The 25,492-nt window shown below is 41.5% G+C and overlaps 1 protein-coding gene across 10 annotated transcripts in view; it reads right to left on the bottom strand.

Annotated features, from left to right (window-relative positions):
• PTK2 (protein tyrosine kinase 2) overlaps positions 1 to 25,492 on the bottom strand; it is a 145,335-nt gene that overhangs the window by 57,403 nt on the left and 62,440 nt on the right. For 9 of the 10 annotated variants that reach the window (XM_075211668.1, XM_075211665.1, XM_075211660.1 and 6 more), the window contains 4 exons: positions 23,276 to 23,442; positions 20,627 to 20,714; positions 7,841 to 7,920; positions 5,504 to 5,566 (listed from right to left, as the gene is read on the bottom strand). In XM_075211668.1, the coding sequence (XP_075067769.1) occupies positions 5,504 to 5,566; positions 7,841 to 7,920; positions 20,627 to 20,714; positions 23,276 to 23,442 (398 nt within the window). Of the gene's footprint in view, positions 1 to 5,503; positions 5,567 to 7,840; positions 7,921 to 20,626; positions 20,715 to 23,271; positions 23,443 to 25,492 lie in introns of those variants that run through there. The other variant, XM_075211670.1, reaches the window with a different exon arrangement.

The raw sequence follows: 25,492 nt of genomic DNA, 5'->3' as shown, positions 1-25,492 counted from the left end.
GAAATGCACTCTACGAACAGACATTAGTAATACATGGTAGAATAGTTACACCTGCCATATTTGGCATAGATCTGGCTCACAGGAATAAAGTTTAATGCATAAACCAGACTACATCTACCGGCACAATTCACACAAATATTTATCTTGTGCTTTGTCAAAAGGGAAACTGTAAATGTAAGTAGACTGGTGTGATCATGGGGGCAGAATGTCCAAACATGTTGTATAGTCACAACTGCAATAATGAACAACTCGTGGACCAATCAAAGTCTTCATTTTCAGACCAGATTTGTGCAATGAACGTTTATCTCCCTGCGATAATATAACAGGAGGACACAATCTATGGCAGTACAGAGTCACTTTAAGTCATGAAGACGGAGAGAAGGGTCAATGCTCTATGCCAGGGAAACAAGAAGCGTACCTAAAACATGACAATAATCCACAGGTTCCACAGCTATCCGTAATCCAACATGGGTCGTGATAGAGATCAGTGTAGTTATCACAGCGGAACAGAAATGTTTCATGACATTAATGGGCAACGAGACGATGTAAGAGACAGACGACACTAGGACAAGGTGGGGGGGGGGGGGTGGGATGAACGTTTAGGCAATTAATTAAGTGGACCGGGTGACAAAAATTGTGTTAATCATGACTCACTGGGGGAAAAGGGGGGAGTTAGGGGTGAACAGTCTAATTAAAGCTCTGCGTTCCCCTCAGAGAGGTTACAAAGATGAATAACCAGAGCTCCACAGACTATATACACTATCACAAGAATATACCCTATTAAGCACAGCCATCCTATCCACTAATTGGAAATTTTCCGCCAAATCTCCTCAACCTTACAAGGATTTCAAAACGTAAAAGATTAAATATCTGAAAAAGGTTCCATCTTGGAATCAGCGTGATTGGCTTGTGGTTTCCTAGGTAACAGGTGCGTCCACACACAGAGGGCCTTGCGATGCAACAAGCTTGACAGGAAATACTGGTCGTGCTTTGCAATTTCAGCTTTTAGCCAAGAGTTATATACTAAAAGAGCATGTTTGATTACTAACGCCATACCATATAACCAGCTGGCAATGATCTTCTATAAACAATTAACTTCTATTGGTCTTGTACACAATTAGACAATAAAAGCAATTATTCTGTAGGTTCCTTTCAGCAGTGTTCGTCAATCATCACTGCCCCAGACCTCAGTGGCTTGTTACTGAATAGGAACAAATGCACCAAACAACCTCTGGCTATGTCCTTATCTAAATCACTGACTAGTAAAATAAAAATTCAGTTGCATTTTAAAATCTCCCCTTCAATAACAATTAACATTCCCATACTTGCCAACTCTCCCGGAATGTCCGGGAGACTGCCGAAATTCGGATCGGTTTCATGGACTCCCGGGAGAGCTGGCAAATCTCCCGCATCCCGCTACTGCCATCACTAAACGACACGATTCGCGTCATTTTGGCCCCGCGACAAAACGGCATTTCCGTCGCAAGGGAGGTGCCAAAATGACGCGTTTGGCCGCGCCCCGCACCCCAGTCACGCCCCTCTCCCGGAAAGAGCTTTGCGAAAGTAGGTAAGTATGAACATTCCTAACAGCAAGGGGGCATATAGAAGCATTCTCGTGTTTCTTTCTAGTTTGTGTTGCCTGCGCTGGATTTAATTTTGCAATGAGAAAAGTGGACATTGGCTAAAATAAAGCTGAAAGTGATTTATGTATAATGTTGGGAGGATGGTCATTGCATGCAATGAGCAGAGGAAACCAGACCAGCAATAGCGCCACCTCATGGCTAGTGTAAAAGCTGCACAAAATCCATGAGGTATATTTAAAGCAAGCTGTAAGATGAAGTATGTTTTCCAGAGTCTGCATAAAACACATATTAAAAGACACAAAACTTGTTAAATAAATTTCTAGCAGAATTGCCCACTCCCAAAAGAGGCCGCGTTTCACGTCAGGCGCGGTTTTTATAAATGTCCTTCACGGAGAGATTACTACAGCACAAGAGGATATACTGTGCACTTCTGTCTGTGCAGACAGGGGGAGCATAGGCCGCAGCCTTATAAAAAAAATCTGTTCCGGGAAATAAAGACAATTAGCAGCTTCGTAATAAGGTCCTTGGAACAGATGACCATTATTTATAAATGTTTCTAGAAAAGATCCCAGTGTCCTTCAGTCATTAAGTCCTGGCCGGGGAGCACGGAGATGGATGGCCTCTTTATGTATTCCAACGTGTACCGATGTGACAGATCACTACGGGTACCGGATTGGCGTTAAATGACAAATTTACAATGACTAGGTCAGCCAGCAAATAACTACACGTCATCAACAACAACGTTCAGTCCTGTGTCCTAGTGATGGATTAGGGGTAATGGCCAACATGGTCAGCGTTTCGGAATACTTTTCCAGATATTCATAATACAGGAGAGAACCGTATGCAGAATCCTTTCATCCTATAGTCAAACTGGATCTACCCAAACAACAATGATAAATAGCAGCTTATACTGACGAGAAAAAATATGTGTCTCTTGGTACTGAAAAGGCAATGGACACAGACCACTGATTATTGGAGGATTGTAGACCTCCTGCAAACAGTAAATACAAAGAAAAAATGTGCAATATTGTATAGGTGTCCAAATATCAGCTATGAACCATGGATAAATAATGATGTTTATTCTAAAAACATAAAAATTCAATAGATAAATAAAACAGGAAATACAAAAAAAATTATTATATATAATATACATCATGAAAATTCAAATCACATGTGCGGATATTAAAAACCACTTATGTAATGTCATGTATAGTATAATATAGAGAATCACTCCAGGAAGGGATAATCCATGGAATAGTCACAGAGCTCTATAAATCACAGGAGTCCCAGATAGAAAATAATAGTTATTATAATAACCAAATATGCTTGTTGAATAATGATGTTAGTAATGGCAACTTGTGAGTAGCGGAACCTTGACGATGATGAATATAGGAATATGTGAGTAGCGGTGTGCAGCATATACAGTCACTCGTCTCCTTACCAGATCCAGAGATAGTGACCTGCAGATAAAGTCTTCTGTCCAGTGAACAACCACCACGGCCGTAGAAAGAATAATCAGACCGACCTCCTCGAACAACAAATTCGTTAAAAAATTGATTCCTACCTCCAATCTCAGGCTGGAGCTCTGGTCTTGTATTGATAACAAGCTGGTATCTGACCACTGAATGCAAGTATCAATTCATGGATGAGATTCTTCTTTAGAAGTGTTCAAAGAGATAAATTGTAACCACACGTGTCTGATGATCCTTGGACTGACGCGTTTCATCGCTACAAGTGATTTCATCAGACACAATCATAATTTTATCTCTTTCAACACTTCACATATTCCTATATTCATTATCGTCAGGTTCCACTTCTCACAAGTTGCCATTACTACCATCATTATTCAACCAGCATATTTGGTTATTATAACAACTATTATTTTCTATCTGGGATTCCTGTGATTTATAGAGCTCTGTGACTATTCCATGGATTATCCCTTCCTGGAGTGATTCTCTATATTCTCCTCAAATGTGATCGGGTTTTCATGATCTATATATTTTCTGTTTCCTGTTTTATTTATCTATTGAATTTTTATGTTTTTAGAATAGACAACATTATTTACCCATGGTTCATAGCTGATATTTGGACACCTATACATTATTGCACATTTTCTCTTTGTATTTACAGCTTATACTGACAAACCCGAGTCCTGCTATCCGCTGTACTGTAGATACTAAAATAAACTAGAAGTAACTGCCAGAATAATGGCAGGAAGCAGGGATATCAGGGGATTACAGATTGTACAAGACTATGGGACATTCCTGAAAGACTGTAGCATCAGAATTCCATAAACTGAGCGTTGGGTGATGGACGATGAGAAGATCCTTCGGACGCTGCCCAGCCACTGTTCCTCATAAACCATCAACAGGCCGGGAATTCTTCACTCTACCTCCCAGTCTAGTCGTTGGACAAAATACTGAACAAATGTGGCATCCAGCATCATAATAAATATATATATATATATATATATATATATATATATATATATATATATATATATATATATATATATATATATATATATATATATATATATATATATATCTCTCTCAACTCAGGAGCCACACCTATTTGCAACGGCTTTCTATATGCTTGAAACCCTCATTTGCTCCAGCATTTCCATTCCGTTACCTGTACTTTGCTCTGATCATTTAATTTTAAAGAAACGAACCACCTGGAACTGAGGAATAATTGTAAGTCTGGGTCGGCCTTATCACGCTAATGCTGGGTAATAACATTACTGGCGCTGATCTACGTAAAATGAGCGCTATATTCATAGAATGACAACAATGGCCGGTATCTCATTTATAGAAGATCAAAGCAACAACCCCCCCACCCCCCCTCGACATTACATATTGTGCATAATGTGCATGTAAAATGAAAACAAACACACATGAAAACATACAAAGCACACAGAGTGATAGATGCAGATTATATCCCTCTCCTTTACTGGAGGCTGCCATGATGATCGCTGAAATTGGGCAGCACTGTATATAAGGATAATGATTCCCCTGTTCATTATTTCCACGTGACGAGGACACAGGTCAGAAACAAAGTCTGCTGTAATTTACGTTGCTGTTGAGGGAGATGTTTATGTAGTCAGCGATTTTCCCGGAAATAGATCATCATCTGGTCAGCAACTAAAATATCAATTCCTGGCTTACCATCAATATAATATATATTATATCTCTCTCCTGGAAGGAATATGCTTACGTAATAATGGACACTACAGGGAAGCACCTTACATAGAGAACCATCAATGTTATAACATCAAGTCTGGAACCTCTGTGTACAGGGATCTTCATTAAAGGGAAAATACACCAGATTTATAACCCTTTTTAGTTGTTCAGATGAGCAGTCTTAAACAATTTTCCTATATAGAACGCAATAAGAGAAATGCGTTGTGATAAAATTCAGAGATAATGCTGATCTGAACTGGTTCACAGCATCACTCGTGGGAGGGAACTGAAATACCAGCCATAGAGAGACTCAGGGAGGGGAATAGCGGTGTTCTCGGTTGGAAAATGAAATAACTGGTGACCAACGTCCCTTCGCCAATATAGCTCTCATTTTACTCTACAACTCAAAATATATGTGCTTATACCAAGTAATATTTATTATAATCTCTCCCAGTACCATAACAAATTATCTTATAATGTAATAATGACGTCACCTCATCTAGAGGTGACCCCAATGATGAAGAGTTCACCCAACATGGTACATAAAAGTGTCTGCTCAGCGTTAGAGATGCCACTTTGTAGCCATTAAAACACAGCCTATCAATTCACTACAAACTATTGACATCACGGAGGCAAGCTGTGACATCATTAGTGCCTACTGATTTGATAGGCTGAATATTCGCTCAGCCGCTGCTGACCGTAGGAATGGGACACAAATAATATGAAGCAGATACTTACTCTAAAACTTCATAGTTTGATTTCTTTTCAAGAGCGTTGCCTCTCATCTCACCGTACGATCGCCTGGAATGATAACATGGACATAGTGAAATTGTATCCTCTACACCAGAGGGAGGCACACTGAGCGATTGTGGAACTACAAGTGCCAGCATCCCTGCCAGTCATAGGATCATCATCAACATTTATTTATATAGCGCCAGCAAATTCCGTAGCGCTTTACAATTGGATGCCCATGCCTGATCTGCATCCCATCTATAGGAGAATGTATCTTCAGCTGTAATTTATAAGGATAGTAGAAGTCACCAAGACGCCTGCAACAAGTCATTATATAGAGGTTACATTTCTGCAAGTTACAGCAGATTGTTTATTCCCTCTAATACTACACAAGGTCACCTAACAAACACTGAATTGGTTACATCAGGACTCACAGATCATACAGTAAAATACAAGTTATAATTCAGTGAATGTGACAATATTGTAGTACTCCCAATCTTATTACTAGGCATTAATATGACTGAATTCCTCTCTACTACTAACCAAAGCGAAATATTAAAACATTGTGAAAAGTGTAACACCTGACAAAGTGATGACAATAAATTAGACCTATATAAAGCTGCACAAGATCGGTCATTAACGCCGTCCTATATGTTACAACATTGAAATCTCATTTATTACGGCAAACGAGTATAGTCTAGAGGACAGATGTTACGATCTAATTCCAATTACACCAATATCTTCTGTCCTCAGGAACGTTGTGGAATCATTTTTCTTTCTTTTATCATTTCTTCAATCATGAACGAAACAGGTTCCCTCAGTTGTAAGAAATCATCACAGATCATCAGGTTTCATTTTCATATATTCACAACTCCTGCGGCTGCATCCAAGCAGAGATTCCCGATGTTGTAACATTATTATTAAAATGCTGTAAGATGTCACTTAGGATGTTGTATTGATTATTTACTCATGTTTTCTAACAGTAAAATTGCAGAATAATGAATACATAACAGCCTTTGTGTCAATCACTTTAGTATTCACTCTCTGTTCTTCTCTCTATCACTGAGCGAGCAGACTGTCTGACATCCTCGCTGAATACAAGAGAGATACAATGTAAATCTTCTACCAGTGAATCGCTTCCTGCTATTTATACTTTGTTACTAGATTTCTATCATCACATTATGAAAAACACAATATCAGATAAGCTGAATGGCTACAAAGTACCAATATCCACAATAGTCTGCTGTGAATATTGAAAACATTGACCTCATCCAGCAGTAAGTCTATCCAACGCCTATAGCTCTGCCGGTATATAGCAAAGCCAATTAATGAGCAAGGAGCGATCAAACAGAATTTATACTTCTCATACTTCTACCTTTAAAGATTATATAATAGTATAATTTATTTCTGAGATTCTTCCCTACTGAAACATATCACTGTCTGAAAACTATCAGGACGAATATATTTCTTTCTTCCTAAGGCCCGTCACACCCGCTGTATCAAACACTAGATTGTCTAGTTATCCAAATCAGTCATAGGAAACCCAATATTCTTCATGTCGGGCCCTTTGACTTCAAAAGAGCCACACGATACCCGTAACCTCAGTAATGATATATAACAGTACATTTAAGCAAAGATAGAGAGACCTATCTGTATAACATATCAGTAGGAGTTATAAACAAGTGTTACCTGCTATAAAACAAAATGTGACAAAGCAGGAAGGAGCTGGGGGCCACAGGGAAAGACTAAGAGGGCCATATGAGGCCCTATAGCCGCCTGCTGCCCATGGCTGATCTAACTGGTACTGACACTTCCCGCTAGGACCACAAATTGGTTTACATTTGGCATTAACAATATTCTTTAAGGAAATACTGGACTCCTGTATAGAAAGATTGTTTCTAACCATCTACCACATATATTCAGGATTCATAAATACCACAATTGACCCGGTTATTACAGGGAGTAAAACCAGCTAATAGAGGTACTCGAGTACCCCGCCACGCGTTTCGCTTACATATGATTTCTCAAGAACGGACATCCAGACACGGATCGAACAAGAACGTTCTAGTTCCAATTCTTCTATATACGTCTCATACACTTTCTGATGGAGTATTCATTGTCCAATCGTTTAGCCAAGCTTGGTTTATCAGTTAGCAAATAGGCAGATTTACAAGACCCTGAGAATGGAAACTCCCTCCCAACACACGCACAATAAAAACGCCAAATAAGAATATTACCGCCAGAAACCACCAAGTGTCGGCTCAGATCTGTGATTTCACAAGTCACAGAGTAGCGGATATTCCCCACAATGAGTATCTGTAATGTGTGTATTTCGGGTATTACCGGATTTCAAGGCAGCCCAGCTTCAAAGCAATTTCCTGGTCCACTTGATCCGCCATCTCTGACATGTAGTCGTTCTTCACCTGGAAGTCAGCGGAGAAGATTGATTAGATGACGCCAAATACAGGGACACAGATTGGGGAAATCAGACTCCGGAATTATCAGCCTATAATTACTGGATGATCTGCGCGACGCTGAAACCTCTCACTAGCGGCTCCACAAACTACATAAAGCCAAACGTGTAACTAACATAAATGACACTAAAAATGCAGAGAATAAAAGGCCAAATTTATAAACCGAAAGAAAACATTTAAAGATAAGTGAGGGGAACGTGTTGCTTATTAAACACGGCTGTGTTAGAAACACACACGGCCACATGAAAGATTACATTACACATACTGCCACAGGTGTTATGATGCATGTGTAACAAATAGCATTATATTATTATGTCATTCACAGAGGGAGTCAGGATTCATTTGTATATAATAACTCCAGAGGCAACAGCACAACAGAAAATAAAATCATACAAAATGACACATTAATTTGTTCTGGAAAGGAGAACTTTTTATGCGTTTAATTTGTAATTCCCCGTCCCTGCTGGCAGCCGTCCCACATTACTGCCGGACGTATTGTATATAATGCGAGAGATAAGAGGGAGCGGGAATCCTGGCAGCTCTATATGATGATCTCCACCAATGTATCACTGGGGAGAGGCATAAACAAATTCCATGCATTACCGTCACTTCATATAAGAGGTGCGTTTGACACCACAATCCTGTAGCATAAATATAACAGATGGAAATCACTGCTGTGTGCTGCTGGGGATCCTGCTCCTTCCACTATATAACTCTCAGTCTGTGGCTTCCTGCTGCCTCCATTCCCCTCCTCACATCATGTCACTGCCCCTGTCACATGCAGCCCTGTCCTCACTAACATCACAGAAGTGGACAGGTCACTGCCTCCAACAAGATCAGCACATTCTGCAATATTGATTGGCTACAGGTTGTTTTAGCCATGTCAACTTCAAAACAGAGTGCACACAGACAGACAGACGACTGATAAGAGTGAGTGGTGCTCAGACAGATTACAAGTAAATATAAGTGGTTACACAGTCAGTCACCTAGAGATAAGAATTACACCTGCATATGAATCAACCAATCCACACAGAGCATTTCTGTACAGCAAGTCTGCAAAGCCGTCACTCAAACTCTGCCTGCTTAGTTATAGAACCCCCTCCAACTCCTTACATGGCAGCCTAGGAGTGAAAACCAGCTTCGTAATACACAGCCTTTGATATTCATATTAAATAGTGGCAATACTTGCTCTTTTTGCCTACAAACTTGGTAATATTACTGGCAGCCGTTTACATCTGAAAACGCAGATTATAGAATTCATGGCCTTTAACAGATGAAGAACATGATTTAACAGACATTTCTTTGAGAATAAGCAGCAGAAGAGGTTTAAGACTTAGCAATTATGGATGTTATACTCTCAAATCGAAGACTTGTGGCTCATAAAATAATACAGAATTGTTGTGTCTATCTTTACCATAGCCCAGTAAAAGAAGCACTTGTGTCTTCTAGAGAATGTGCAATAAAAACAGCAGAGGGATTGAGCCGCAAAAACGAGTAACTTGAGGACGACAGACACAAATATATCTCCGAGCGGTCTCATACATTGACATGTCTGCAATGAAACTAAATTAATACACAGCTAGAAAACAGATGGCGATGATGCTACAAGCCACATCTACACCTAAACCTTCTAAATCCATCCTCCACTGACACATTACGGGTCTAAATACAGCTCAGAAAACCACACAATGCTAACTCATGTGTATGGAAGAGTAACTGCAAAAACCATCACACAATGCACAGAATAGACAGGGTCTCCGTGCAGCACAGCGGGGGCCTAGCCAGCAGCTCCTCAGAATGTCTAACCAGCACAAAGAGCAGTTTCATTTTTACCCAATTAGAGGAAGCGTCTGTTTAGTAAACCACAAAAAGCTGGAAATCGAATATACTGTACAGGGGTATATGCAGCATAACAATAGACCTACACTTGCAAAAATCAATCTTAAAAAGTGGTTCTAACAACAAAACGGACAACAGGTTCTTAAAGCGTACATTTAAATAACTATATACATATTTCATTACATGTAATGAAAACATACTGGTGACTGCAGAGTGTACAAATCACAAATGTGCATAATATAGGTTTTATGTGTGTACTTTCAAAGTTAATATGTACACATTCTATATATTTATTATATATTACTCAAGAAAGTGCAATCTACACATTATTCCAATGACAATACACCACTCAATGATAAAACTACCCCCGAGGGATTTAAATTCACATTACTTTCATAGATTTTCATGCAGATAAATCAATCTCCTATGAAGAGAAACCACCATATGTCCCACACATAAAGTAAAAAGGATTAGGTCAAATCTGTTCAGATTGTTTCTTAAACACTGAAAGCTGCTTATTTCCGGGGAATCATTTCACATGCATTGTGAGCACAGAAATCACACCGTATAAAACCCTTTATTGATAGGAAAGAATGATCAGAAGAATAAGTTTACAAATTAATGTTCCACAAATCAGAACACAGTTTTAGGCCACCAGTGATATCCAGTTTGTGAATTTGGGCATAGCCGGGGGGTGGAAATGTAGATGTTACGCTGTATTTTGGACTCAGGCTCACACCACCCCCATAGACCATATGCATCTGTTGTGTTACTGCCATATTGCAGGCCTGTGGGAACGAATAGAAGGGGAGGGGGGGGGGGGGGGGGGGGTCTGTGGTGACCCCAAACTTTAGCGTTCCAGCTGCCACACATAAAAGCCATATGTTTAAACTGTCTACTTTCTCCAGCATTCACATGGGAGAAGGAAGTCACAATATACACCCATAGCGCGGTAAGACAACGCTAGAGATTCCACGATTTATCATTTTTCATATCCATTAATGAAGTTAAATGAGGGGATACAGAAGTAAGATTACTTTCACATGTACAGAGGAATTTGATATTGTTACTAGTTTCTTTTTTTAATGCAGAGAGGTATAAAAGGAATAATTATTATCAAATAAATCATATTACCAGGATGTTGAGATCAATTCATCATCATCACCATTTATTTATATAGCGCCACTGATTCCGCAGCGCTATACAGAGAACTCATTCACATCAGTCCCTGCCCCATTGGAGCTTACAGTCTAAATTCCCTAACACATACACACGGACAGAGAGACAGACTAGGGTCAATTCCTGATAACAGCCAATTAACCTACTAGTATGTTTTTGGAGTGTGGGAGGAAACCGGAGCACCTGGAGGAAACCCACGCAAACACGAGGAGAACATACAAACTCCACACAGATAAGGCCATGGTTGGGAATTGAACTCATGACCCCAGCGCTGTGAGGCAGAAGTACTAACCACTGAGCCACCGTGCTGCCCTAGCAATTCTTGTATGGTTACAATTGTACCTGTTACACCTAATGATTATATGCGGAGGTGTTTTAAGAACCCGTATTAAACTAACCCGGAGTAAATGGCTGAGTGTGGCTTCTAGCCAGACCCTGCTCTCATCACATTTTGTACATACGCAGCAATTCTTTTTTTATGATTGGGCTGGAATCTGCAATGTGTCTATAGAACTCTCCCCAACTCAAATAATCTCCGGACCAGTCACCAGTCCATCTTAAATGGGTTGCAAAGTTTGGCCTTAAGAATAGATAAGGTCTGTTGGATGCCATGTCCCCCCAAACTTGAAATATACATTTATTAGCATAAGTAGTCGGATACAACCTTCGTAAATTAGGTAGAGGTAACCAGACGAATCTGGAGACAGTGGGACAAGGACGACCAAATTAGTTGCAGCGTAGACTTTAATTTGCAGCCAAAACGTTTTGTACAAGAGCTTTACCACAGACTATGGAATGAGGAGACGTAGGGAATGTGTGGTACCTGGAGGGCGATAAGTAGCCTCTATAAAACAGCCTAAGAACATTTCCTGATACATTAAGGAAAAGCATTTAAAGTATGGGCAGAGCATACAAGTATTACATGGGTGGGATGCTTGTCTGTTTTAATATTATTATTATTTATTTATAAGGCGCCACAAGGTTTCCGCAGCGCCGAACACAGTACAAACAATGGACAGTACAGGGAATAACAGTACAGAACAATAAACGAGTAGTACCAAGACTTCAGATGCCCCAGGAAAATCAAGAATATTGAGGTTGGAGCAGAAGAGAAGGTAGGGAGACAGGAGGGAGAAGGGCCCTGCTCATTAGAGCTTACATCCTAAAGGGAGGGCAACAGACAATCGGCACAGAGGGAGTCAGAGGAGGGGAGCAAGCGCACCCTTTTCAAAGGAGGATCCAGGAGATGAGAGCGAGCATGGAAAGAGGGTTAAGTGGAGGGCTGGTAAGCCTTGAGGAAGAGATGAGTTTTGAGTGCCCGTTTGAAGGAGCACAAGTTAGGGGATAGACGGATGGAGCGAGGGAGGTCATTCCAGTGCAAGGGGGCAGCTCGGGAGAAGTCTTGAATTCTGAAGTGGGATGAGGTTATTAGAGTGGAGGAGAGACGCCGGTCATTGGCCGAGCGCAGGGAACGGGCGGGAGCGTGGATGGAGAGGAGATTGGAGATATAAGGGGCAGTAGACTGGGAGAGGGCCTTGTAGGTGAGGGTAAGAAGTTTGAAAAGAATTCGATAGGGGAAGGGGAGCCATAATATTCCAGATTACCAGAAATGGTAAGAAAAGGTGATAGAGACCATGTCCCACTTGTCTCTAATTTATGACAACCCGACCAGTTACATTTGTTACATTTATGCTGTTGCTCTATTGGACGACTGGATTAATAACAAATACATATTCACCAATCGTGGATATCTGCAAACCACAGCTTGGTTATCTAGGCTAACGTTAGGAACACGTCTACCGCCTTCGGATTTACATGTTTGCAGTATTCTCATACATTATTATTGTACATTAGATAAACTGCCTCAGTCCCGGGAGCCGACTTTCATAGGTGGAGATGATGGGAGTACGACAATTCTGTTCCAAGATCCAATTCCATGTTTCTTTCTAACGGTTTTTAACCAGCTTTAAATTCTGGCTTCCTCTGTAGACTACAAGACCTGAACCGTCAGCTGATTATTTCCGCTTAGAGAAAGTAACGTCGGGGTTAATAAAGACGTGTTAGACGCGTGCAGGTATTAATGCTTTGTTTTTAAAACTCTTTCTGGCTGTAAATCCAGTGTTCTGTCTGATGAAGGGAAGGCATAGCAATGAGAGGTTTAATATTTAATAGCTTTCTTTTGGCATAGGAGCGAGGGAAGTGTAATTATATTCTAGTCTCACTCCGCACCACAATCTCCTTTATAAATGTATGCAAAAGGCTTCAGGGCACAAATGTGTAAATGTAAAAGAACGCGAGACGATCACAGTGGACGTCCAGATCAAGGTCAATGTCATAGACAGACATATTGTAATTCTGCCTATATTACTTTACTTCACCCTACAGAGACAAGTTGGGGGTGTTCTGCAGGAATCTAAAATCTCCCTTTACATAAGGAATCCTAAATGGGCCGTTTAAAAGTGGAAGTGAAGACAAGGAGCTGCGCAGCCATTTCTGGCACATAGAGGTCACTGTGACTTGTAGACTATTCTAGGGCAGGATAGCGATAGACAGACACATGGTTAGTTTTGGAGAGGGAGCGCCATGTGGTAAATCCTGCAGAAACCCGACCATTTTACACATATGTAATAGCTTACATGTTCTCCAACACATTAACAGGTGTCAGCACTTGGGACACGTAAGACATTTTCTGCCACAGGTCTAAATACATAAACAGTATCAGGATGCAGATCTCTCACAGGATGAAATGTTACTGAGGGGGACATCATTCAGCAACTCTCCGGTATCAGCGGGAGCCACACAAAGGTCATTACACTGAAGAACACAGAATATATGGAAGCAGGTATGGTCTACCAGATGAGGAATATTCACAGCCAGCGTGACGCCGAAAGCAGGGAGACCAACTGTATACCTTATGAGACACTCACCGACATAATGTTATGATCCATGGTAGTTAGGAAGCAAAACTATTGGGGCTAAAGCCCACTACATGCGATATAAAGACACTTTACATGGGTGGTGGGGAAGACATTCCAGAGCGCACAGACCCAGTATTCATTATTGTACATCAGATTTTTACCGCACACCTTCAGCAGACAATCAGCAAGTCTACAATACATTACTTATTACAGTTTTACTATTTGTAGAATTTAATAGTAAACGGATTTTCCAAATTATTTTGTTACAAGCCAGGGGGTAAATGTATCAAGCGGAGAGTTTTCCGGTGGGTTTGAAAAACCAATCAGATTCTAGGTATTATTTATTTAGTACATTCTACAAAATGACAGCTAGAATCTGATTGGTTGCTATAGTCAACATCTCCACTTTTCAAACCCGATGGAAAACTCTCAGCTTGATACATTTACCACTGGTCTTCGTTCTATTCCCACAAGGACTCACAAGAGAACGACACACAAATTACATAGCTGGTACACAACATACACAGAAGCCAACAACACGCAAAAATTCATCAGTTAGGACAATGAAGGTTTATACATCTCCTGCATTGGCTGCTATAGGACACTGTTTATAATGTGGACAAAAAGCAATCCGGAAAAAAGGTGCCGAGCCCGGCACACACACACACATAGCTGAAAGTACAAATACCCACACACTATACAATGGATGTACACAGCAGACAAAGCAGAGGACAGAACATTCACACTGCAGAGAACAATCCTGCACATCAGCCACCAGGCCGGAATAATGGACTCTCGGCTCGGTGGGAAGATCCAACAGCTGTGGTGTTGTGTTGTGTCCCGGCCGCACCGTCCCTTGCACAAGGTCACACTCGGCTGCTCCTTTGCATTTGGTCTTTACCATGACCCACTTTTAGCAGCCTCCCCCTGGCAGGATAATTACAGGGCTCAGTCCCTTTGATGCAGAATTGCAGACAATGTATTTTGGGGAAGGGAGCACAGTAATTATACTGAGCTGGGCAGAGGTCGCCTCAGTCTGTCGTCTCAGGGTTTTCCTTCTCGTCATAGATCTGCTGCATCAGAGACGTGCTCAGAAACAAGTCGTGTGTGCGATGTTCTTATACGTCCTGGATACGATGCCAGCGACCTCTCCCTTCTCATATAATAACACATACTATATGGAGACTAGGGCACGTATTGTATTTGCAGCATAGTTACATCAACTACCTACAAAGTAAAACTATTGCAGGAGTCATCCATTAGATACCTTGCCCCCCCCCACACACACACACATTTTACATTTAAAGCACCCCCCTCCCTCCTCTAATCGGATTTACTCCTATCTCTCGGAGTACCTCCGATGAAGGATGCCACACATGATACTGCAATACAAAGAATAAGATGTAATAAGCTCCACTTCGTGAATGACTGACACTACTAGATGCTCCAGTGAGCATTGGACATTATGTCGCAGATCTCATGTATACAACTTAAACATCCGTCCGTGCCATAAGGAACATACAGACAAATGATAATTGGCGTGTCACCATAATTACATAGTACCAACATATTGGTGTGTTCAATAGAGCTTGCAATCTAAAGAAGAAGCAGCGAATTAAACAATGCACAGATATTTTGTGCAGTGAACCAGCCAGGTTTACATTAATATAAAGCCTCTGCCTTACATCAGCCACACACACTTCCCTCATCACCAGATACAATGGTTATTCCGCTACCTTATATATCTGGCCTCTTAGATTGTAAGCTCATTGGGCCAGAACCAGCATTACTTTCCGTTTCAGGTCATGTCATTTGTTTGTGTTCTGATCAGTGTAGAGCGCTGCGTTATAAAGGAGCACTAATAATAACAGTGTAGTGAAGCTCAGCGTCAGTGGGGGAGCCTGGCTGCAGGACGTCTCATTAGTGAGACCACGCAGGTTGTAAGACAGACGCAGAACATCACGCAGAGAAGGACTTCAGGCTATGTCAGGTCACATGACCAGGACTGGGAACATATTAATTCTGCGCGACACAATTAGCCAGCTATCTAGAGGTGTGACGTACAAGATTAATTCCCTGGATTACCAATTAACAGCAATAAAAGGCTCGTGTTCTGGAATGTGATAAAGTGTGAGAACCAAAGGACGAGGTGTCAGCAGGACAGGTCAGAGGGAAATGGCCATCTGCCTGGAGTTTCGGGCATAGCAATGGAAGTGCCAGCTACTACGTCCCCCCAGCCATTAATAATCTACACCAAGTCACGGGTAAATCCGCTCATATCCTGTAATAAAAATATCACTACTATATAAATCCAACAAATGACACCAGGCATTATTGAGCAAAGAGTGGGGTATTCCAATTGATGGGACCGTAATGGGCGTAAACTCTATACCCTGTAATCTTTACATTTTGACAATTTAATGTTATGAAGTTTGTTATGAGGATGGTGCAAAAGACAAAAACAGATGGTGTTGCCTATAGCAACCAGCTGATTAATTTGCTTTTGTAAAGTGTACCAGATAAATGACAGTCACAAGCCAAGGGCTGCAATGGGCAACAAACAAACCCTTTATTTTTTTTGTAATCTCAGTTTCCCTTGTGGGGAGGTCCACTTTAATATCTCCACCAAATGGTGATTAAATTAAAGCACGACTCCCGTTTTACACAAGGAACGCTCTATAAAAACAATAAAACTAAATAATTTGAGAGTAGAAACAGAACACAAATCAGAATCTCTTTCTTGGAGTACAAAAAAACAAAAACAAAAAAAAGCAAAACACCAGTTTCCATGGATCTAAAAAGGGGCTTTATCAGCTTGGCCCAGGATCAGCAGACAATGCCGACCTGTTTGTAGAACGCAATTGTGAGTCAGCTCAGAGAATCTCTATATAACCTTGAGCAAACAAAATAAAAACCCTGAATATCACAGTACACGATAACCAGACCTGTGCACACAGACTTGCTTTGTTCAGAGCAAATACTGTTCTTAATAACAGCGGAAAGCCGGTCACCCCTCGTGCGATTTGTCAGGTAAAGACAATAATATGTACGTAGGGGTAAGGACGGTGAAAAATTAATTGTTTGCTGGTCTCTTGTAAAACAGTAGTACTCCCATACTTGAGAGATGATACTCTGCACAAGGGCCTGTCCACTAAGCATCCTACCAGCAGGTGGTGCTGTTCTTCCAGGATGTATGACAGTGCCAACAATGTGGCAGACACCAGTCATTATTATACCAAATAAAGTGAAGAACAATGTATTTCATGCCAGTGTGTATTGCAGGCATTGGTCAATCAGACCTATTTAACCAAAAAGTAAACCCTTCTCAGCTCATATTAATTCTAAGAAAGACTGTTACTACGCAAACAATAAAGAAAGAAGCTGTCATTAAACATAAATCTTGGAAGATTGAGTCTGCCAACATCTCCTTGCATTCAGCACCTGATGCCATATTGCAGCAGTTATCCCGCACACACACAGAATTTTACCAGTTTGTACTGTAAACACAACCGGATACCTGACGTCAATGACTAATACCTAAAGTCATCCAAACACACTTATTAAGATAACTGTAGACATGTCTCTTTATCTGTGTATGCGCAACTGCTAGAGAATGTCATCTAAGATATAACTATTCCGCCACTGCTCTTACCAAGACCCCCATCCCAATCACATAAAACACTACACTCAACCCAAACTGGGGACCAGCCATCCACATGTACGGACCCAGCGCAGGGCTATCTAGGACAAGCCCAGACAGGTAATACAATCTATTGTTACATAATGGGACAAGACCACTTATGACTATCTGAAAAATCACAAATAATTTCAGATCATCATAATCAGAGATAGTGAAGGAATATAAAATACACAAAATATAATATATAGGCAGGTCTGCGCTGTATCCGCTTCACAGACAACACAGGGAAAGCCATTCACAATGACCACACACGTCAGAGCTGTAATATGTAGATCATTTACTAATGAAACAGCTTAAAAAAAAAGCATAAACTTAACTCCCTGAATCACATGTCCTGCCAGTGATATCTACATTATAGAGCAGTGCGAGTCATATAACCACCCACAATTCCTTCCTATGTCGCCATCAGTAGACAGCAATCTGTGGCTCCTACAGCGGCTCTACAGGACGGAGACACAACAGGGAGACGATGGAACAAGGACACAGTATAAGTGTGTAGTATAAATGAAAGGTTACATAGGCAGCCGGTCCGTATAATCCACCAATAACCAGCATATTGGTGCAGCCACTTGGAGTCACTGCACAGCAGACACACAAATACATCTCTGCACAGAAGCCAGCGATTGGCTTCTCTGTCTATAGGGTTTGGGCACCTTATAATGTACACGTCAGGGTATGTTCAGATGGAGCTGCCTCCAGTCAATGTCACTTTGTCCAGAGCTCAGCCAGTGCTCTCAATGCAGAGGAGGAATCAGGAGAACCCAACACTGAAATCTATATAGACAACAATGGAATATATTCTGCATAAAGATTCACGTCCTATACCCAGAAAGGGTTAAACATTAGCCATGATTAAAAGTGAAACCGCTGACACATGTGGAGACTACTAGTACTATATAATCATGACTACAATCTCTGTGTGCTCAGTCTGTCCTAATACAGGAAGCAACACACATTACACAGATGGTGCGGGGAGAGTCACGCTTCACACACACACACACACACACACACACACACACAATCTATACCTGTACACGTAAATCAGAGTCCTCTAATGGATACTATAACTAATACCCTGTGGGTGTTACAGTCTGGTCACTAACACCCACAGATCCTATAATCCATGTGGAACGCCGCCATGACCCCTCCATACAACAGGGAGGTGGGAGTCGTAAGACATATCAGAGGGTCACACGTAGCCGGCAGACCCACAGGGGTGCAGCCCTCATCTACTACATACTGGAAGAACATTATATCCCATAAAGAATTTATTTTTATGATTCTTATGAATGTCCAGACAAATATATGATTATAAGTTATTAAACACAGACAACCTCATTTCTCTGTATATTTGCATTTATTAGTGTTAAATGCAGCAATTTTACGAATCATCCAAAGATGGTAACTGAGCCGCAACACCCAGGGGCCAAATCCTAAACTATGGCAGCGTACTTGGTTTGTTGTTACAAAGTGAACATAGGGATCAAAGATCCTCCAAAACGATAGTACTGTAACAGGTGCATTAGGGAGCACCAATGACAGGTAGAGCACCAGCAGCTGGCACTGTACCAGTCATATTAGGGAGTGCCAATGACAGGTAGAGCGCCAGCAGCTGTTACTGTACCAGTCATATTAGGGAGCGCCAATGACAGGTAGTGCACCATGAGCTGTTACTGTACCAGGTGTATTAGGGAGCGCCAATGACAGGTAGTGCGCCATGAGCTGTTACTGTACCAGGCGTATTAGGGAGCGCCAATGACAGGTAGAGCGCCAGCAGCTGGCACTGTACCAGTCATATTAGGGAGCGCCAATGACAGGTAGAGCACCAGCAGCTGGCACTGTACCAGTCATATTAGGGAGCGCCAATGACAGGTAGAGCACCAGCAGCTGGCACTGTACCAGTCATATTAGGGAGCGCCAATGACAGGTAGAGCACCAGCAGCTGGCACTGTACCAGTCATATTAGGGAGCGCCAATGACAGGTAGAGCACCAGCAGCTGACACTGTACCAGGCGTATTAGGGAGTGCCAATGACAGGTAGAGCACCAGCAGCTGGCACTGTACCAGTCATATTAGGGAGCGCCAATGACAGGTAGAGCACCAGCAGCTGGCACTGTACCAGTCATATTAGGGAGCGCCAATGACAGGTAGAGCACCAGCAGCTGGCACTGTACCAGTCATATTAGGGAGCGCCAATGACAGGTAGAGCACCAGCAGCTGGCACTGTACCAGTCATATTAGGGAGCGCCAATGACAGGTAGAGCGCCAGCAGCTGGCACTGTACCAGTCATATTAGGGAGTGCCAATGACAGGTAGTGCGCCCTGAGCTGTTACTGTACCAGTCATATTAGGGAGCGCCAACTACAGGTACTGCACCAGCATCTGGTACTGTACCAGGCGTATCAGGGAGCACCAATGACAGGAAGTGCACGAGCATGTGGTGCTCGGATGTAAAGACACTATGATAGGCAAATGCAAATGAAAAAAGGACGGTAAGATTTCCTCCACAATATATTTGTTCAGAGTAATGTTCTACTTTCATATCTAAAATACCATTCAAATACAGACTTAGAAGATTAATGATTTCCCAATATTGGTAAATAAAGATCCTCTCATTCTGCCGATTAGAGGCCGTGGACCGTTTGTGATCTGCTTACAACCTCTGAGTCTTATTAATATACACAGAAGTTACTAGACCCCAAGATCGGGCTACACCAGAAGACAAGCTGTGACGGGCAGACGCTGCAAGCGACTATATCAGCGGTTGTTGATGAGAAGCTGACAGAGTAAATTTCCCATACAATGTAAACACCGCTACACGCTGAGCTGGATGAGGTCATGCATGTTACACACGCACACACATATGGAAAGAAGCGCTCTGTTAGCACAGCAGAGAGGTCACGCTAAACACACAGGACTACATTCCCGTAGGCAACGGCTCCTACAATAACACACTGCGGCCCAACGACCTGCGGCGCTGACCGTTCCATAAATAATTCAAACCAATCAGGTGACTTACTTGTTGGTAAAAGAAATTCAAGGTGGGTTTGTCCTCCGTGAATTGGTTTAGAAACCCTTTGGGCAAATATCGAATTCTCAGTTCATACCTAGAACACAGAAACATTAAAATGAGCAGAAAGAGAGAGAGGTACAATCTGGATTAACAGGTCAGGCAAGAAATAGTAGACAATAAAAAAATTACAATAAACTACACTCCAAAACGGTGAAGAACAAGGTTTTATTTGGGTCTGATGACATCACGGTGCAGACCGCTGGTGCTGGTGTAAATCGGACTCCAACGTGGGAGGAGGATAAAGGACAAGATGGAAGTTTCCTAACATCAAAGAAGAGAAAATCCTCTTGAGCTCATCCACTGACTTCTGATCCGCTACACAACCCCCTCCCCACCCATGTTACCATCTGCCGGGACAGCTCTACATCTGCCAAATCCCTCCTGCGGTCTTACCAGTACAGAAAGTAAAACATTCATTTATAGCGTACATCATGCTGCTCCAAGACACAAATACCTCCTCCAATACAGGATCAGCCGGTTTATTCAACACGACAGGTAAAATGATCAGATTAGTGGTAATTTTGGTGACCTACATTTAAGGTCATAAGGTCGCAGGTGCAGGTTCTCGACAGCTGGGTCAAATGATTGAAATCAACACGGGCCAACGACTGCACACCAAAGCAGTCTCCAGCCAACCAGATTTGCCAACCCCCCCCCCCCCCCCCCCCCATGCAATCAGAACCATTAATTCCATGTCTACAGATCATCCTCCTGCCCTTTATCATTGTCTTTCATCCTCATCTTCACAAAAGGCTTCTAAACAATTCATATAATAACTAACAGAAACAAGTTAGGTGACGAACAAATGCACTAAGTATCCCAAAATATAAAACGCTGCTTTATGCAGTTGGCCAGTAGAAAATAGTTACTAGTTATAGGTTTTCCATCCAGAAGCCAAGAAGCAAAACCCAACATCTATCTGTTTGTCTGTCCTTATGCCCTCAGTGTACAAGTCTCCACCCACTTGTGTCACATGACTGGCGGAATATAGCAAATAAATCACCTAAAATTCAGTCTTGCCTCTAGAACCTGAATCCCAAGCATGGCGCCACCCAACACTGCAACGTAGCAAAACGCTTAATTCTTCCCATAGACCGCCAAGCCTCATCTAATATAGAGTTCTACTAGAAAACTTAGATTGTACCTTTGTTGTCTTTGCTACACTTAAAAAAAAAAAAAAAAAAAAAAAAAAGACAAAAACATCCGATTGGCTGGTTACAGATAAGACCAGCAGTTCCTAAATATTTGTGGCACCTGGAATGATTTTATGGTTATAGCGATACATCCTGCGTCTGCGCCAGCGGAAATGACACATGGTACGACACAGAAACAAAGCGACTTCAGGTTTTATTTAACCATCAGTTTATTTTACAACTAATTGAGTTTCTTTTCCCTTCCACAACAGTCATAAATAAAACAAATCAGAAAGTGAATTTATTTATTTTATGCTGCAGTCAAACAATCTCCGAATCGGCGCCTGCTCCCGATGGATGAAATATTAATATTTTGCGCGCAGCTGGCCAGAAAGGAAAACAGAGGAATTTATTAAAATGAAACATTACAGTTTCAGATCAAATTAATTATCTGCTGTACAATCGGATTTCCTCCCTTGGCGCAGCGACTTGTGGAGTACAGATAAATGCGTTTGTTGAGGATTTGTTCAACTTAAAATAAAAAACACACAGGGCTTTACATAAGGCGGAATGAATAATACTCCACAGATTAAATCTCTATCACATGGAATGGATTACGTGTTTGTTCTAGAGCATCAGTGCATTCGGCAGGCTGGAAAATTAATTGTTCATTGAAGAAATACACACGATTGTATGAAACATCCATTGGGTTTGTGGTGTGAAAGAGATTCACCTGTGTCCATCGCTTCTCCAACATTAATTGGTTTTCTGCGTCAGTACCCAGCACCGAGATAATGTGCATCAAGCATCTGAAGATTGGATACTGGGAAAACTGCAAACAGACCCATACAGCTTACAGAAAAGGGACATTATTACCTAAACCACCTGTAAAAACTAACCGAATAAAAATGGATTTCCCTTTGTGTGGTGATTTCAGATGTCTTTTTTAAGCTGGGTACACACTTCGGGTTTTTCACACGATAAAGGACCGTTCGGTCTGATATCGCATTAGTGTGTACGCTCCTACAATCAAGTTTTGCCGTTACAAAGTTTATTGTATCATTTTTTATTTGATTTTATAACCGGACTAAAAATCTCTATAAACGATGGAACGATGTTGGCTAAATTCTGCAGTGTGTACGCACTCAGGACCAGCAGTGTAGGCAGATAAACATAAAGTTTACAGAGTCACAATCTTTTCAGCCGTTTGTTATGACAGATGAAGAGCACAGATCTGAAGGTAAATCGTGTAATATGTGTATAGTGTGTACACAGGAATCGGCTGCTGATCGGGACTTTCAGTCGTTGGTAAAATCGCTAATGTTGCATCGGGAGGAATATTCTGCATTGTGTACCCAGCCTTACACTGATCTCTTTTTGTAACAACGCACAATTTTAGTACAAGTAACATCGTTTTAACATCATGAGCGCCAGTGTTAAGACTTGGACGCCTGTAACTTACTTCCATTCTTCCGGGGGATGGGCCTGCTCATAATTTTCTCTGACGTGAGACACTCCCATATCTGGGTGCAGCCAATGAACCTCCTCAGAGCGCAAGTGACTTAGACGTAATCCATACGAGGAGACGCATTTCACTTTGTGACTGTCCACGATCTTCTGGATTATACCCTGAAATTAAAAAAGAATTGGTCAAATTTGGTGACTTCTGTGAAATTAACGGCATCAGAAAGTATATGACCGGGCCCTGATGCCTAATTTCCTCTGTGAAAGGCAGAGTGAAGCGTCAGCGCGAGTCCGCCGTACTCGATGTTTACCGCCACTAATCTATAGACCACTCTAAAGTGAGATTGGGGGCAACATATAAATCCGTCTCGGAAACATTAGCAATAATAAAAAGAATTTTCTCTTTAATATGCAGCGAAATATGGGCTGACCTTTAGGGTGGTTTTACTGGTGTAACAAGAGGTGTAAACACTACAAACTGAATAAATTCATTTCTAGGAGTGAAGCGGAGAGGACGTCACATGAACACTTTAAGCACTTGTGCAGTTTTCAAAACAAGGACGTTATTTTTAGGCAAATGTTCAAACAGCTCAATAGCAATCCTTCCCCCCGTTACATGCTCATTATAAGAAGCCAACTCTGTAACACCTGTGATAAAAACGATACAGAAATTAGACATGAGCACTTGTGACGATGGGAAGGTACTAGCTTGAGTGCCGCCAGTGTGACAACAACCTAAGTTTGTTGAACAGTAACCAAACAAAAACATAAAAAAAAAAAAAAAAAAAACAAAAACAAACAATTGTGCCCATACTAGGCTTCCCGACCCTTTAAAGATGACTTCTACTAAAATTAACAATGGGAGACAAAAATATTTTTCCCGGTATTCCATAACTTATAGGTAGCCCAGGTACAGTTAGTAAAGTCCTTAAAGAACTGGACGATCACAGAAAATGCTAAAACATCTTTTGTAAAATTCCAGAATCCATTTCAGAATCCTAGTTCCAAAGGTTGGTAGCAGCGATTCTCCAAGACTCACCAAAGGAGGAAGGACAGCTCGATAGGATAGAGGGATTTATAAGCTAAAACTAGGCCCCAATAACTGCCCGAGATGTAGTGTTCAAGCTGTACTACTTTACAGCTACAGGCTGCCCAGAATACTCCAACCATCGACTAGTTCAAATCATGATCTATGACCTGCAAAAGCAACACAGTTTGACGCCAATCACAGACGTACTCCAGTCCAATGGGATCGGATATAGCTGGGGGTTACCCTTCCAACTAATCGCTCCCCACAATGACACTATAGCCTACAGTCTATCAAAGACCCAGGGAAGGAAGCCAACTGTGGAACTTCAGTCCACGGATATCTCCAAGAGCAGCTTCTGAGCTCCACCGCCCCTTCCACACAAGGAACGTTCACAAACTTCTATCAGAGACTCCAAACCAAATCCTTCCACAACATCTATCCAAGAATCCAACAGTTACATCATTCGCTTCTCCAACTGAACCACACCATGACGTCCTCACACCGGAGACCCATGAACCCTTGTGTGCCATACTGCAGTTTTATACTTGTATACGTTATATCCCCACACAGTACTTTAGGCACTATCGCAGGGTCTCCCCAATCTACAATGTTTACCATAGTAGACATAGTTGACTCGGTCAGGCTCAACCTTTCATACAATCCTGTTTAAATAATATTACAATCTATTATTTACATGATCCTAACCACAGCTCTTATTTTCACAGCTCTATTAATCTACTTTAATATTATGACAGAGGGAAAAAGGCAGCACAACCCCCCCCCTCTTATACTTCCACAACTACCGATAAAGGCATCTCCTCAACTTGATCATCTTACCTAAAGTGAAGGAAGCCTGGTTTGTTTAGGTCAATTTAAAACCGTAAAGGCCCTTGAGTCAGCCTGGATATAAGGGGACCCTTGTTTTAAAAAAATAAAAAAATATATAATTGAGTCAGACCCATAATGTCTACCAGACATAAACCCCCAGCCAATCAGCAGGAAGACGAGCTAGATAGGATTATGTGAGAAATGCTGATAATCAGACAAAGTGCAGATCACCCTCTACTACAAAACTAGATATTTTTCCTCTATGTAAAAGTAGATCAAAACATTCTCATAATTGTAACCTAACTTTCATTGCAGCTGTGTTAAAAAGCAATTTGTAATGGAGTATTTCCCTCATTC

The sequence above is a fragment of the Mixophyes fleayi genome, chromosome 5 (assembly GCF_038048845.1).
Source record: "Mixophyes fleayi isolate aMixFle1 chromosome 5, aMixFle1.hap1, whole genome shotgun sequence".
Lineage (NCBI taxonomy): Eukaryota > Metazoa > Chordata > Amphibia > Anura > Limnodynastidae > Mixophyes > Mixophyes fleayi.
This window is presented reverse-complemented; position numbering and strand designations above follow the sequence as displayed.